The 16468-nt window shown below is 34.7% G+C and overlaps 1 protein-coding gene across 1 annotated transcript in view; it reads right to left on the bottom strand.

Annotated features, from left to right (window-relative positions):
• Scn7a (sodium voltage-gated channel alpha subunit 7) overlaps positions 1–16468 on the bottom strand; it is a 76867-nt gene that overhangs the window by 18503 nt on the left and 41896 nt on the right. Inside the window, exons 10-15 of the mRNA XM_057755189.1 lie at positions 12861–13067; positions 8072–8168; positions 6798–7036; positions 4833–5003; positions 3973–4329; positions 1916–2350 (exon numbers count right to left, since the gene is read on the bottom strand). Of these exons, the coding sequence (XP_057611172.1) occupies positions 1916–2350; positions 3973–4329; positions 4833–5003; positions 6798–7036; positions 8072–8168; positions 12861–13067 (1506 nt within the window). The remainder of the gene's footprint in view (positions 1–1915; positions 2351–3972; positions 4330–4832; positions 5004–6797; positions 7037–8071; positions 8169–12860; positions 13068–16468) is intronic.

Here is a 16468-nt window from a genome sequence, read left to right as displayed (position 1 = left end):
ACTTTAATCATAGTTTAAAAAAATAAGGGAGTTTGAATTTTAAGGCTTTAACTTGGGTCACCTAGATGAAGTTTTAATTAGATAGACAGCATCACAATAAGTCATTCAGTGCTAATGTTAAGCAGACAAGAATGCTTTTCAATATAATGTTAAATCCGTTCTGAAGAGTCTGTGTTCACCAACTTTGGATGTGAGCTTATCATGATGGGAAATGAGAAAAACACACAGTGATCTGTGCCCAGGACCGAATGGGGCAAATGGACAAGCCCTGGAGGAAGATCCCGGGGAAAGAGAGGGTTCTTCCTTCCCCTCGCCTTTGACTAAATGAAGCACAAGGCTGCTGGGTCAAGGTGATGTTTGCTTTATTCATCTGACAAATGCTTCAGTTTACGCTATTTTAATATGGACATATAATCCTTTAACCTTGACAGGATCCTGTACGTGAGTAGCATCAAACAATATTTCTTAATTAACACAAATCAAACATGAGTATATAAAAAAACTTTATTAATGTAGGCTTATTTAGGTAGCGATTGGAAAAGGACCTTAACAATGTTTGGTCATTCCTTTTGATCATGTGCAATCAGTATAATGGGAAGCTTTCTTTGCTTTAGTGTTTACGTGGTCAGTTGTCATCTCAGCAAAAAATGTTGCTTGAGTAAAGATACAAAGTGTGCAGGAAATATTACTAAGATATATATTTTTTATTACTGAAACCCTTTTATTTTAAATTTTATTTAGTTTTGGTGAAATAAAAAACAATACCAATGCATTTGTTTGATTAAAGGCACTGAACAAAGGAAAAATAATGTGCACAGACTCAGTTACTGAAATGATACACCAGATATATTTTTAATATTTCAAATACATGTATGCAGGCTATAAATATGATCTTCCAACAGCTTTACTTTATTATATAACAAATAGAATAAAATATAAGTTACAGTAATAATTTACTTTTTAGATTATTAAATGTAATAAAAAATTGACATAGAACTATATTATAAGTGTTACAGTCTGATATGTAGCTTGTTCAGTCTTATAATTTGTACACACATAAATATTTTAATGGAAGCATAGATTGCAAAAATAAAAATATTAAACCATTTTAATTAATGTGCTTTACATGATTCATTTGTTGTATTTTTAATCAATGTACACTAATATTCTTGGACTTCATAATAAAGTACCTGACTAAATACATAGCTAAACATATACATCCTGGAATAAATCTCTGAGAAGTTATTTAACCGAATAAAGGCACAACTAATTATACAATATTATTGACAGCTTCTGGAATCCAAATATTTACAGTTATTTTACATAACTGTTTTACTTTACATTTTGTGCTCTAGATAATCTAATGATATTATCAAGAGTTTCCAAGGATCCACCAGTTAGAAGTAGTATGATAAATAACGATTTTATCTAGAGATACATGGAAGCCAAGTCTTCAGATGAGACAGAGGTGTAGGTATGATGAATAGGAATTCCCATCACCCATTGGATAGCTGTTCTCATATCTTTAAGATGATAATGCATAAAGAATTTAAATCTCCCAATCACACACATTGGTTTCTCAAACTTAGATGCCTTAAAGGGGTTTTCCATCACTACAGACTGTCTTGTTTTTAGTTTATAGAATTTCGCAGTTATAGCATGTAATATCTCCAACATGATAACTAAATTCTAGGCAAATTCTCTCCGCTACTATGGTATTTTTCTTGCTTCTTCCTTCCAAAAGAACAACAACTTGGACATCTAAGTAGTCTGGTCAAAACCATGAAATACAGTAGTTAGGGACAGTGGAGTTAGTATCAAATGTACAATCCTACTCTGTAATGTCAATATTGATTTAATTCTCAAATAGAATCACAAACCCATACTGAATAATGAATATAAAAGAACTGCTTACCTCTTTACTGTCTCCGTTCCCAGACTTGCTTCGAGTCTCCTTGTTATCCAGATTTTCCATATCAGACTCTCCTGAAGCAATTGGCACAGTTTCTGAGACACTGGGACTAGCAATCAGTGACTGGCTTTCAGATTCAGTGACTGGGGTTTTCTCACTGCTACTGTTCTTTTCCTTATATCTCAGGAACGTTTGGGTATCGCTCAGTTCAGAAAGAGTGTGGCCAGAAATATCTTTAACACTTGTGTCACATAGTTGGTCTTTTGCTTCCGTAGGAACAGTTCTTTTTGTGCACAATATTTTAAGAAGCACACAGTTTATTCCTTTTTTTATCCTGGTCATGGCAAGCTGGAAGTTTTTGGCTTCTTTGTTCACCTCTGTTGCTGCAGCCTCATATGAACTGAATGAATACACCAGTGCCACAAAAAGGTAAAGTATCTTTAAAAAAGGAAAATGAGGCTTACTATATCTTGATTGTTTCCTTTTATACAATAAAAACAGACCTCTAAAAATTCCAATCTGAGACATGAAAACATAAACACATCACAACGCTCAGTGTCAGGTGTGGTGCTAGCTGGCTATGTGTGGCTTGTTATTGTTGGAGTTGTTTTGGTGAGAGAGATTGAATATCTTGTGACTGCTAGCAGACATTTTGCCACTCCACCAAACAGAACCAATTTTAAGTTCACCGCACTCTCTATGTGATTTGATTTGTTTTCTTTTCCCAAGTGGAAAAGATAAGGTTTATAGATTTCAGATCCAAAGGCCACTCTAGTTTGTCTTATGCCAAAGCTTGTTTCAGCCTAGAGCCAGGCTTTTTCAAAGTTAGCAAACACTATCTTAGAAACACCTAGTGTCGCAAGTGTTACAGCCCAGCCTCAGGAAATTGCACAAAGACCCTGCAAAACAACGGGCAAGCTCCAGGGTGTTAGCCTTGGTACTGAGTTCCATATCTATCACTTTTGAAACCACAGAAAGATAGTCATTATGTAAATTATTGTCTCATAGTAAATTGATACACTCAAGTTATAGGCAACAATATCATGTATTTTGACTTTACTGTCACTGAGAAATATAATCAAGGCCTGTTTAATTTGCAGAGAACAATATTTTAATCATGCTTTTAATTGTTATGCATATATAAAACTTTTAGATTATTGTTTTCCTCTTTTAAAACATTCTTTTGGGAAACATAATTTATTTTCATGACATATATGACAAGTAATTCAAGTCCACTAAGTCCATTTATATTCTCCAAAATTATTTTTAAAAAATTTCATGCCATATCATTTTCTCGGAAGCCGTAAAGATTCCTTATTCAATTTGTTTGGCAGCAGTTCAATGGTAAGGAAATTGAAAAGAAAAAGCTTTCTCCCTTCTATAATGCAACTTGTTTACCCATTGTGCTGTTTAGTCAAGTGATAATAAAAAATCATTCTGATGATCAGGACAAGACTACATATCAATAACCTCGGAATCTCTGAGTGTGGCTTCAAGGCATGATGATTCTACAGGAAATGCCAGTATGCAGGTAGGTTTGACAGACAGCCAGTCTTACATTTAAGTGCTTTTTAAAACCTCACAAGCAAACAAATCTTTGGGAATAGAGTTACAAATGAATTATATTTTCATATGTCTGCATGGAATTGGAGACTGCAGATCTAACCCTTTTCCACATGACGTCAAAGCTACTTTGACTAACAAGATTATGAACTAGTGCAAGTCAAGAGAAAAATGATGGAAATCACTCACACATGCAGTTATAAGGGATATACTAGTGAATTTATTAAACTATCTCTATTTCAATACTATTAAGACATAAATATAAAACTGCTAATAACATACATTCTTTTTGGTAAAACTTCAGTTGCAGTTTGTATTTCTCAGCTACTGCATATCTCATACTAGGTCAACTGTATTTCAATTGATAATCACCAAGTACTTACTCTAGTAGACAATCAAGCTATAAATCCCTGGATCCCATCAATCCCTCACATACAAATACATACACTATACCAAGTGTTTTGTTAAGAAAAAGTATAAAGGCATGAAATATTTACCAATAAATTTCCAATTAAAATGACCATCATGTAGAAAGGAATACACCAAGACAGGCCTGCAATCTCCATACAGTCCCATAACGTCTCTATCCACTCTCCACAGAGAATTCGGAACACGTTCATGTACGCATGGAAGAAGTCACTCATGTGCCAACGGGGGAGTTGACAGTCTTCGTCTATTTGGCAGACACAATCTTGGTAACTTTGACCAAACAGGTTCATGCCCAACACAGCAGAGAAGTAAATGAATAAGAAGAGCAACAGGACCAAGTCTTTCAGGGCCATCAATGTGTTCCCAAGAATACGGACCAAATTCTCAAAGGGTGGACAATATTTCCCCAATTTAATAAATATCAACTAATAAACAAATGTAAAATAAAAGAAAAACAGCAACAAAGGTCAGTGTTGATTATAATGCATACTTGCATACTAAAATGTTTCATCAGAATTATATAGTCATATATATATATACATATATATCATTTTAATTCATACCAGTTTCATTAATAATAAAATCAAGTGACTATTTGACACTCATAATTCATCTTACACACTTTATAATTTCATGCACTAATTCTATGCACACTTTATTGGGACAGGCTTGAATTTTAATTTCTGGTAGGGCAAATATACACTGTTCATTTTTTTCTTTATATATAACATATTATATTTTCATGATATATTAGATTTATCCTACAGTTATATACACAGCAAGCATTAAATACTAATTTTATGATGGAATGAATTTCACAAAGGATCCTAATATTTCCCTTTTAAAATGTTTCAACTCTGTCATTTTACATTCAAGAAAATAAGATATACTACGATGAAGTAAAAATTAGTTCTTAAATTCTACTTACCGGGTATAAAATAAAAACAGTTAGCTCTTCAATACTTGCTAGGAAGATTTCTGTTAATCCAAAAAGGACAATTATGCTGTCAAAAATGTTCCAGGTTACTTGGAAATACCCATATGGATGCATAGCAATTATCTTCAAAATCATTTCTATTGTATAGATTCCAATAAAAACCTAAAAAGAGACCAAACAGAAGGTAAGAAGGCTTCCCACAGCTGCACCTGACACACGCATAAAGAACTTTGAAGTGGAGTGAGCTCTATACTCTTGCCTGCTGCACAGATCCTAGTTGGTTTCAAAGTCTGTAGTATGATAAATTCATACATTTTGTTTAGTTTTCAGGACCTAGTTTATTGAACATGGTTATTTAATAAAGGCTATTTTGAATAAAACAGAGTATTTGAATAAAAGTGGTTCTATTTTAAATGGTTCCTTTGGAGATACAGTGTATATATTAAGACAATCATTCAACTCATGAAAGACTATAAGAAGTATATATACATGCATGTGCATATATGCATGCAATAGTGATTGCTGAAAAAGAAGAGGCTGTAAAATTGGTGGAGGGTGGGAAGGGTTATTTGAGAGAATTTGAAGGTGGAAAGGGAAAAGGGAATGCTGTTTTTATAGTATAGTCTAAAACAGTACATCCATGATATAGAAAAACTCCAGAATAAACTTATGGAAATGATCTTTTTTTTTTAAAGTTAAATTGGATGTACTTACAAAGTTATTGTTTTAACAATTTCATTTATTTTTTAACAATTTGCATGTGTGTGTGTGCTTGCAGAGACCAGAACAGTCAGATTTCTGCTGGAATTATAGGCAGTTGTGAGCTGCCTGATGTGGGTGCTAGGAACTCTAGGAACTGAACTCAGGTCCTCTAAAAGAGTAGTTTGCAGTCTTTTTTTTTTTTTTTTTTTTTTTTTTTTTTTTTTTTTTTTTTTTTTTTGGTTTTTTGAGACAGGGTTTCTCTGTGGCTTTGGAGCCTGTCCTGGAACTAGCTCTGTAGACCAGGCTGGTCTTGAACTCACAGAGATCCACCTGCCTCTGCCTCCCAAGTGCTGGGATTAAAGGCGTGCGCCACCATCGCCCGGCAGTTTGCAGTCTTAATTACTGAACCAGCTAGCCTGAATCCTGTGATAATTTTATTTTTATTTTTTTTAATTTTTTATGATTTATTTATCTTTATTTTATGTGCCTTGGTGTGAAGGTATTAGATCCCCTGGAACTGGATTTTCAGACAGTTGTGAGCTACCATGTGGGTGCTGAGAATTGAACCCAGGTCCTCTGGAAGAACAGTCAGTGCTCTTAACTGCTGAGCCATTTCTCAAGCCCCCTGTCATTATTTTAATATCAACAAAATGTATAGTTTATAATGACCTGTCAGTTTGTTTTGTATTTAGTACTTGGCAACTATATAACAAAAGAAGTTAAGAAATTTAGGCAACATACATGTGTTTGAGTGTTAACATGTTCATAAATCCATAGAAATCTATTTTATCTTTTTGTACTGTTAAGTAAAAAGCTATACGTGAATCTCAAAATGTAGTGTTAAAATGATAAAATCCAGTGTAAGATGAAGAGAGGCTTTGGAAAAAATAAGGCCTTGTATTGTTCTGGTCAGGACTCAGAATTCAGAAGAAAGATACCAGTGTTATTGTCAAATCCCATGCTCTATGTTCGTTATAAGATAGCGATACCTAGAATATATGCTTGAGAATAAAGAAACAATAAAATAATGAAACCCATTTCATTTCATTGCCAGGGGCAGGCCAGGATTCCAAATTTAAATAATAGAATTCTGAACTCTAATTGTAAAAATGCTGATGAAAACAGTATTTACAATATAGGGACTGGGTGAACATATGAATACCGCATCTCATTCAACAGCAGTACAATCTACAGTTAGAACAACAGTTAGAAAAAACTAAAACTGAATCAATACAATGTGTGATGAGGTCTTACCAAGTTTCCAATGCTAAGGAGAGACATGATTTCCTCGCTCATTGGAAAATGTGCAAGAGCCAGGAAACATATGTTTAAAATGATACACATGACAAGAAAAAGATCAGCAAATGGGTGTGCTATAATTCCATCAGCAAGCTCGCTCAGCTTTAGCCAACAAGGGCAGCATTCCCAGATGAAGCAGGTTTTAGTAAACTTATGCCAACACAGTGGGCATTTCTTCCTGGATGTTTCTGGTTCTGAAAAGAATGATAAAGAAAGTTAATTATTGAAAAATTGCTTAGATTCTTGAAAGTCGGCAAATTAAACATTTTCATGCAAATGGTGCTACAGATCCTGGTTTTGTATGTGAAATCAGCAAATAGAAATAGTCTATACTAACACATAACAAAGTAAAATTCATGTCCCCTATTTTGTTTATGATTATTGAGCTAAAAATGTAAATGAAGCAAACAACTTTTTAGTAGGAAAGCATAAATTTCTAATAAACCGATTATGAGTGAGAATAACACGATTTTCAATTTTGAGACTTACATGCTTTACATTATATTAGCTTCTGAAGTCATTGGTGATAAAGAACCATTGGTTAGATATATAAACAAAAACTGTAGTTAGATCTAAAGTACCCTGAGATATCATGATTATACAAGCAATCTTTGAAGAACATGGAATTAAGACAAAGACCTCTGCGAAGTCCAGATATAACTTCCCATCTCAACAGAAGGACTAGCAATCTGAAGTTTTCCAGAAACCTTACTAACAGAACATAAGCAGTTAACATACTCTTTAGGTATTATTTGTGAGGAATATCGGGGAAGAATGGACAAATGCAGCAAGCAATTAACTGGAAAGACAAACTGCTTCTGTGGCTGTGATTAGCAGCGTGTGGATGGACTTTCAGAAGATCTTCAGACTTAGCCTACTGCAACAGCAACAGGAAGTGGCTACAAAATGAGCGTGCTAAGTATTGAAAATAATACTGTACACCTGAAATTTAGCTCTACTTCTTTACACCTGTGTCTTTTTATCTCCACTTCAACTGGTACCACATGCTGTTTGGGATTATTTCTCGGTACTTTTTAATGACACTTTCTAATGTTGAAGACACCTTATTCTGAATGTTTCTAGATTGCTCATTCTAATAGCCTCATGTTGTTACTTGTATTTTGCTTGTTCCCACCTAGATTAAAAAAAAAAACTGAAGTGATGTAAGAACAGGTTTTGCAATTAGTTCCTTCATTACTGAGTAGAGTTTAGGTAGTTTTTCAATTTACCTCCTTTCGGTCCAAGGGTAGTCTCTTCCAGGATATCCAACGCTGTGCTCGCAGAAGTTGGTGATCTTCTCTTCATTTCTATTTCTGTTGTTTTCATCTGAAAGAAGTTAAGTGGGTTTTGTAGTAGTTAGTTCCTCCCCCCTACACACACACCTTTAGAATGGGACTCTAAGAGAATAGGGAATTTGACCTTTCTACAGCTTCTTGCTTCCAGGGTCCTTCCGGGTTCCACCACTAGCCACTCCCTATGGCACTGGCTATAAATGCTAAAATTTGAAGCTGATCAAATTTTCTACTCTGAGCTGAACAATAAATAGGGCAGAGCCATAAAGGCTAGCAGGAGTATTTATAAATAAAAATAATTTAATAAAGATTACAGGATGATTATGGAATGTCCAGTTGTCAAATATTCTACTAAATAATGAGAATATTTCCCTAAAACTATAATCCTCTTGCTCAAGGACATATTAATTTTCTAACTTGGCCAATTCTTGCAATACAATTAAAATAATTTGGAAATATGATTAATCAACTCTTAAAGAATCTAAGGTAGTGGATTGGACTCAAAGGGCTGTTTGAACAGAGGGTATATGACAGTAAATGAGTGGAACTTGTCTAACTCCATGAAGGTATCATTTCTTCGGGTGTCTCATGTACCTTCAGTAATGTTTTCAACCTATTCTCTGCTGTGCTTATCTTCTGTGTTTTTTTGGTTTCTTTATTGAGTGTGTGTGTGTGTGTGTATGTATGTGTGTATGTTTATGTGTGTGCGTGTATGTATGTGTGTATGTATGTGTGTGTATGTATGTGTGTGTATGTATGTGTGTATGTATGTATGTGTGTGTATGTGTGTGTGTGCATACATGACACAGCATACATGTGAAAATCAGAAGACATTACTTTTCTGGAGTAAGTTCTCTTTTCTGCCTTGTGGGTCCCTGGGATGGAACTCTGACCACTAGTCTTGCTTGGGTTTTGTCAACCTTTGAAACAAATTTAATAAAGGAGTTCTTGCATTAGAAAGCTACTCTAAAATCCCAGGCTTTGGCATGGATTCTTTAGTTTTACCCAATCATAAGAATTGCAGGAAGAACCAAAGAAATCTCCTGGGATGGTATGTTGACGTGTATACACAGTACTGTTAAAACTGTCAAGGGAACTCCTGTTGCACACGTCTACTGATATAGCAGACCCTGCTTGGCAGACTCTGCTCTTTGACAAGTTCTGATATTGTGCATCTGATGCAGCTAGAGAGCGCAGAGATCACTGCATTCACTTCAGTGTCTGCAGGTTTCACCGCAGGTAGAGGCAGAGGACGTTCAGAGCAATCACATCACATGCCCACCTTCATCCAAATGAGACGCTGCAAAGCCACAGAGCATCATCCCTCACTTTATAATTGGACTAGAATGTAAACTAAAATTTAAGATGTCAGGTTAGTTGTTTACTCAAGCTAGACATATTTAAGGAAATACTTTACCTAAATTGCAAGGTTATATAATACTGATATTATGACTCTTACAATTTCTAGGAGATAAAATTCAACAGAAGTGAAATTTCTTTTTGTCCTGGAGATAGGTCTGGGCTTCTGACAGTTTCGTAGATCTTTCTCTCTGTTAGTCCAAGAGTTTCATGCAAATATCACACTGATAATTCATTTATCAAATCTTATCCCCAATATTTAGAGGACTGTTAATTCCATTTTGATTAATTAGATAAATGTCATAAGGATGTCAGCTTAGAGGTACCCTACACTTTTCAAACAACTCGCATTCCTCTGGTTTTGAAATGTTCCATTCATTTCCTGAAGTTGTACTAGCAGCTAATGGTGTATAGGAGGATCACGCATGTAAACTGCATCATTTTAGGGTTACACTGCTTTGGCACTGGGCCATATGTACTAGCTAGCAGAGAGCAGCAGATTAAAGGTTACTGAAGATGAACTACTCGGACATAGAGGGCTTTGGACTACATCCCAGTTCCCCCAGTGATACTAGGAAGGGCAGCTTTACAAATGCCCCTGAGATATTTAAAATACCAGATGGGAAGATGGATTAGAGCTTCTCTGAGGACCATCAGCGGAACATACTTCTACCTGGTCAAAAGAATGGAACCTGAGTTCTACCTCTGCCTCTACATGGGAATGTGACATTCTGACTGCCCTCCAAAATTAGAACATTTTACACCTTTGTGTTCTTCATTAAGAGCTATGTTTCATAAAATTAGTATTCTATACTTATGAACTATAATGTGAGTCAGTTTTTCCCCTATAAATGTCATGTGTTCCATCTGAGTGGAGTGGTCTATGCCTATGGAGCTTTGGGAAGGAGGATAATTTCATGACCATCTTGGGCTAGCTACATGATTGAGTTCTAGGCCAGTGACAAGTACACTATGAGACTCTATGTCAACAAAGAAACAAAAAGCAAAGGTCAATGGTTATTCGTTTGCAGTGCTGATTGTGATAAATCAGAATAGTCTTTTATATGCTCTATGACACTGACAATAACCTTCCCAACATTTCTTGTTTTGCTGTCTAAAAAAAGTCAAAGCCTTACACAGTGTTGTGTGTGTGTGTTTCATTTGGGTTTTATACCACCTGTGTAATAGGTGATACATATGATCCATATTTTATTGAGGAAGAAGCATATGTTTCCCAAGACTGACAGAGTAGTGAATATCATGCATCTACTCTGTTGCTAAAGTTAAGGCCATGTTTATCTGACTGAACCACTGTGGTTTTGCTCAACAAAATTCTCAGAATTCCTACAGTATGAAAATTTGTCTCGAGTAGGCCATCTCTTTGCAACCCCTTCTTTAGAACTGAAACTTGACCCATTTTGAAAGGTCATTTAGTTATTGAATACGTCTCTTCTGGCATGTTATTATGTATACATACAAAGGAAAAAGAAAGGAGATTTATAAAAATGGATTTATTTTCATTAGTTAGCAAACTCTACATCGGAAATGTTCAAGGATTTTTCAAGAAAAGAAATTCTTCATAACTTAATGATTTTAATAAAAATTAGAAAAACTTTTTAAAACCAATTTTACCAAAGTAAAAAAAAGAAACTGGGAAATACCAATGTTCTTTCATAATCAGAGTTATTTCATAATCATAGCTAATGGAACACTTCATCTAGGAATAAGAGAAGTATTGTTAAGTTGTTGGGTACATTGGGATGTATTGGCAAGTTCTTGAGATTCTTAAATTCCACTTTAAAACAAATTACACAGTCAACATTTCCTTCAGACCCTATGAGTTCAATCTGAAATCTTGGGACTTGTAGAAACAAAAAGCTTTTGTCATTTTCTGTCACTTATGAGTGATAATAGCCTCTTTTTGTACATGTTTTGTTCATACGGTCTATAATTGCTTCTTGTTCGATTGCATGCATGTTATGGAAACAAGAGTCTATGAAGTCATTGGGTACATTCCTACTTCCTGTTATTCAAGTACCATTTAGGGTAATTTCCCAGAGACTGTTCAGTGTTGATCACTACATGTATGGAGGGTCTAGTCTTCAGCTGCTTTGAATGCAAAAGTGATTATTGTAATAATGAAGCTCTCAGCTAGCCTTCCTACAATTTCTAGTTAGCGTTAGATAATTTGTTGGCCTACTACTTTCCGCTACCTATTTTTCTTTCTATAGAAGAACTCACAACTTTTGTTTTCTGTCTTAATTTTGATGAATTCCATTCTTCCTAAAATAGTATTCAAAGGAAGAGGTGTGATGGCTTGCAATGCCAACATCTACTCTTTGTTTCATTCTTCAGTTCCCTCATTCCTATTCATAAATGTATATTCATTTTAAAAAGGATTTTATACAATCTCCTTAACATCACTCCAGCTAATACTTTCAGATACACAGGCTGAATTTTTGTAGGAGGCTAGCAGTCTGCGAAATTATTTAACTATGAGACTAGGGGATTTAAATTTATAGTCAAATATTATTAGTTTTAATATCATGGATTTAATCAACCATGGGTAAATTAATTTCATATATCATGATATCACTTGTTTCTTAAGTAGGCCAGAGGTTAATTTCTTCTTTTGCTTTTCTAACTTTGGCACTTTACTCTTTAACCATTATTTTAAGTACTTTATAGCAAAAATTGAGAAAGTCATCATTTAAAATTGAGCACACCATTTAAATCTAATTCTGATGTGTTATCTGAAGCTAGTTTGTATTAATAAATTATATCTCTACCAGGAGAAGTCACGTTATAAGATGACAATATATCAAGGCTCTCTCAATATTAGCAATGCAAATTTTGGGGCAACAATCACACATATTAAATATTCAAACACATTGATCATTCTTGCCACATTATATTAAGAAAAAACAAGTATATAAAAATACTGATGTAAGAAAGCAAAAGTGAATACTTCCTAGTGAAACCACATTATGAAATACTTATTTTATTTTTAGTGAAGTATTTGTGAGTTCATGTGTGAGAGTATGGGCATTGGATTGTTCCTGTGTGTGTTGTTTGTGTGTATTTTTGATACTGTGCCTGTGGAGTCCAAAAGAGAATATCAGAGTCGCTGGGACCTGAAGTTTCAAGTAGTTGTGCTGACTGATATGGATACTGAGTATCGCATTCACATCAGCAAGAGCAGTACATGCTCTTAATTTATTAGACATCTTTCCAGCCCTAACAAAAGCACGATTTTTTTTCTGATAGTGTACTATACAGAGCTATGATCATATGTCAGAAGGCAGAATACTCGAAGACTTTGAAAAGTTCTTCTAATATTATGAGTCTTAAAATGACAAGCTTGTACCTCAGCTGCTTCATTTCCTTCCTCGTGTTCTTTCGTGGTCTGTTGAACATTGGGTTCCATGTCTCTGGATTTCTTGGAGACTCTCTGTTTTTCCTTTTCATAGGTCATAGCAACTGTGCCCAAGAACAAACTTGCCATATAAAAGGCAAACCAGAAACTGATGACAATAAAAAATATCATGTAGATCTTTCCTGAAGCATAAAGGATCTGTGAAGTGGTGGGACACAGAAGGAAAAGAGAGTTATTATCTATCTTTATCTTTCCATATTTCCTTCATTTACGATGAAAAATTAATTTTTTATAAAAGTAATTTAGTCATGAATTCAAGAAAAATAAAATAATAGTTTATGTCTTTAGGCACTACATGAAAAATAAAAATTGCTTCAACTTTAAATATATACATATGGTATAACATATATGATATCAAATCAGGACATGATATAAGGAATGCCTTAATTTAGGGTATTTGATTCATGTCTTCATTACCAAAATAAACACTGAGAGAAACAACTTGACCCCATTCAATAAAGAAGCTGAAAAATATCAATAGAGAAAAAGCTTTCTCCCCTTAAGTATAGGAAAATTTCAAAATGTGTTGCAAAGATCATTTTCTTTGATCATTAATTTATGGGAAAGTCACAATGTGCAATTCGTGGCTGAGGAAAGAGGAGTTTCTCAGCCTACTAGAGCACCGTCTCTGGTGAAATTTTTAGAGAAAACTGCTAGAATATATGAAACTAATGTGACATAATTACAAGAACAAATATTTATGGATATTTGAATCGAGAATTTTATATTTCTGAACTTAACATGATTAATTTTTATTTCATAATAAGAAATAAAGGTAGTTTCTTTTCTAATTAGGGAAATATCTGAACAAATACTTAAAATGTCACATCATGAAGATGAATACATTGTATTCTCTCTGAAAAGGATGAGATAACAGCCCAAAAGAGAGTTTGACTCTTTTTTCTTTTTTTCTTAGCATTTTTAATACAATCTTTTCTCATTTTGCATAGCTACCCCCATTCCCATTCCTACTCCCTCCCCTCATCACTCTCTACCCTTCTCTTCACTCCACTTCCCATCCACTCTTCAGAAAGGGTAAGGCTTGCCTCAAGTGAAGTGTCAGACTCTTTTGACTCCCCATGGGAATCTGACTCTTAATCATGACAGAAGAAAAGTTTAATTTTGGGGGGAGTTTAAAATATACATGAAAGCAACTACTAGAAAAGTCCATTTAGGAAATGTCTTATTTCATCATCAAATGCAGTAGATATATTATAGGGCACTGCATTAATATATGGGTTTTGAACAAAAGACCAAATACCAAAATAAATAAGTTTCAGGAAGACTAATTTAGTAAAATAGCAAGACACTTAGAAATAAGATGCTCTGGGTGCTGTGGGAGAAGCAGACACTTGTCATAAATGGTAGGGAAAAAAAGCTATAAACATTACCATAGTGAAATTAGAAACTCAGTTTACACAACAAAAATATATTACTTGTAACAATTTAATAACTTTCTTTATGCACACACGCTTAACACTAGTTTATGGGAGGCAAAGACAGGTAGATATCAATGAATTCAAGTTCAATCTATCTACACAAAGAGCTCCAGGCCAGCCAGCTACACATAGAGAGAGAGAGAGACCTTATCTCAAAAAAAAAAACTCAAAACAAATAGCAACAACAACAACAACAACAAAATAACAAATAACAAAAAAACAAGCAAGCAAATAAAAAACCCAAAATACAATTCTACTTTGCAAATGTTTAGTAGTCTTTATTTCCATTTAGGAATATATTATCAATATTGTCTATGCTTAAAATATACTGTATTATTCAATAATTTTTAAAGAGTTATTTTAGTTTTCATTTTATCTTTCTCTCTCGTGCACACACATGCATGTTTGTTTTTACACAAGCTTGGAGGTGCATACAAAGAAGAGGGCACCAAATTTTTTTAAGCTGGAAATATAGGGTTTGTGAGCCACCTGATATCAGTGCTGGGAAACAAATCCAGGTCCTTTGGAAGACCAGGAAGTTCTCTAATCTAGTGGGAAATCTCTACAGACTATATCCTTTCATTTTTAAGGACCACATGTGCACACACAGACACTTATCGCAGTTTAGACATAATAGAAGTAAGTATATTAGATATGTGACATGTTATGGAATCCTATTCTTCAAGCATAACTACTGTCATTGTTTACGAAAGCATGAGTGACTATCCGCAATAGACCCTCACTGTCAGACCTGCTGACTCTTGACACTGTATATAGGGACGGTAATTGGAACCTCACCTGACACTCTAGCCATTCTCTATTGTACTGTACATAAGCAATCTCTATATAATTCTGCCATAATGATGTGTGTGGCCTAGTTGACTCTGGAGGCCCTATAATATATGAACTATGGATTTTGGTATATCATTGACACCCTATTCCAAGGTTGTTTATGTTGACCCAGTGAAACAACTCTCTCAAAACAACATGTTTTTAAAAGAAGAATACTCCCAATTATTTTTTAAGAAATTTAGAATTCAGGGTAACAACTCTTTCTTCTATTATCTTTTGATATTAACTATACTGCTTTGGTAATAACATCATTTAATTCAAGGTAGCAGAGATGTTTTCTAAAGAAACTCCGAATCTCCATTGTAACAAGCGTCATCCCTTTTTGAGATATTGCTATACAAAAAGCAGCTATGAAGGCAAATTTGGATATTGTGTTTATAACAATAAGACTTCTGTCATCTCAACTGGAGCACTGTTTAAGCATAAAATAGAATAAAAAGGAACAGAAATTTTAATAAATTATTACTTAATTTGTGCCAATATCATAGGCTAATAATATTTTGATTCAACAATTATCACCTAGAAATGTTCTTTGTATGTATCACATTTATCAAATAAGTCACCATTATGGCCTTTGAGGCAAGAAAGTGAGCTCCAGTGGGTACATTTGGAAATTTAGAGACGTTATTCAATTCATTCAACTTTTACTTTCTTATCTAAAAAGTAAGTAAACAGATGCTCTCAACAAATTCATGTTGAAATGAAAGGGTGTGCCTTGCAACTGTGCTTACTGTGTCTGACCAGACAAATAACATAGCTCAGCGTGATGCACATAGCAAAGCAGATGGCTGATTCCACTGGGTGTGTCTGGCTGGTAGTGTTGAGGCTGCTGTCAGAAGAAAAAGTATGAGAATTCAAGGGGCAAAATCAGAATCCAAAATCTGAGGTGGCTACTATGGAGCTGTATCACTTTGGCACCATTCTAAGGCTGGGATGTCCTAAGTGAAATGATGTGGGAGTCCCCTCTGTGTGCTGTGATTACCATTAATGAATAAAGAAACTGCCTTGGCCTGTTGATAGGGCAGAACTTAGGTAGGCAGAGAGGACAGGACTGATGCTGGGACCAAGAAGGGCGGAGTCAGAGAGATGCCATGGAATCTCTGCCAGAGATAGATGTGCTAAAACTTTGTTGGTAGGCCACGACCTTGTGGTAATGCACAGATTAATGGAGATGGGTTAAATGAAGATGTAAGAGTTAGCAAATAAGAAGCTAGAGCTAATGGGACAAGCAGTGTTTTCATTAATACA

This window comes from Chionomys nivalis, chromosome 22 (assembly GCF_950005125.1).
Source record: "Chionomys nivalis chromosome 22, mChiNiv1.1, whole genome shotgun sequence".
Lineage (NCBI taxonomy): Eukaryota > Metazoa > Chordata > Mammalia > Rodentia > Cricetidae > Chionomys > Chionomys nivalis.
This window is presented reverse-complemented; position numbering and strand designations above follow the sequence as displayed.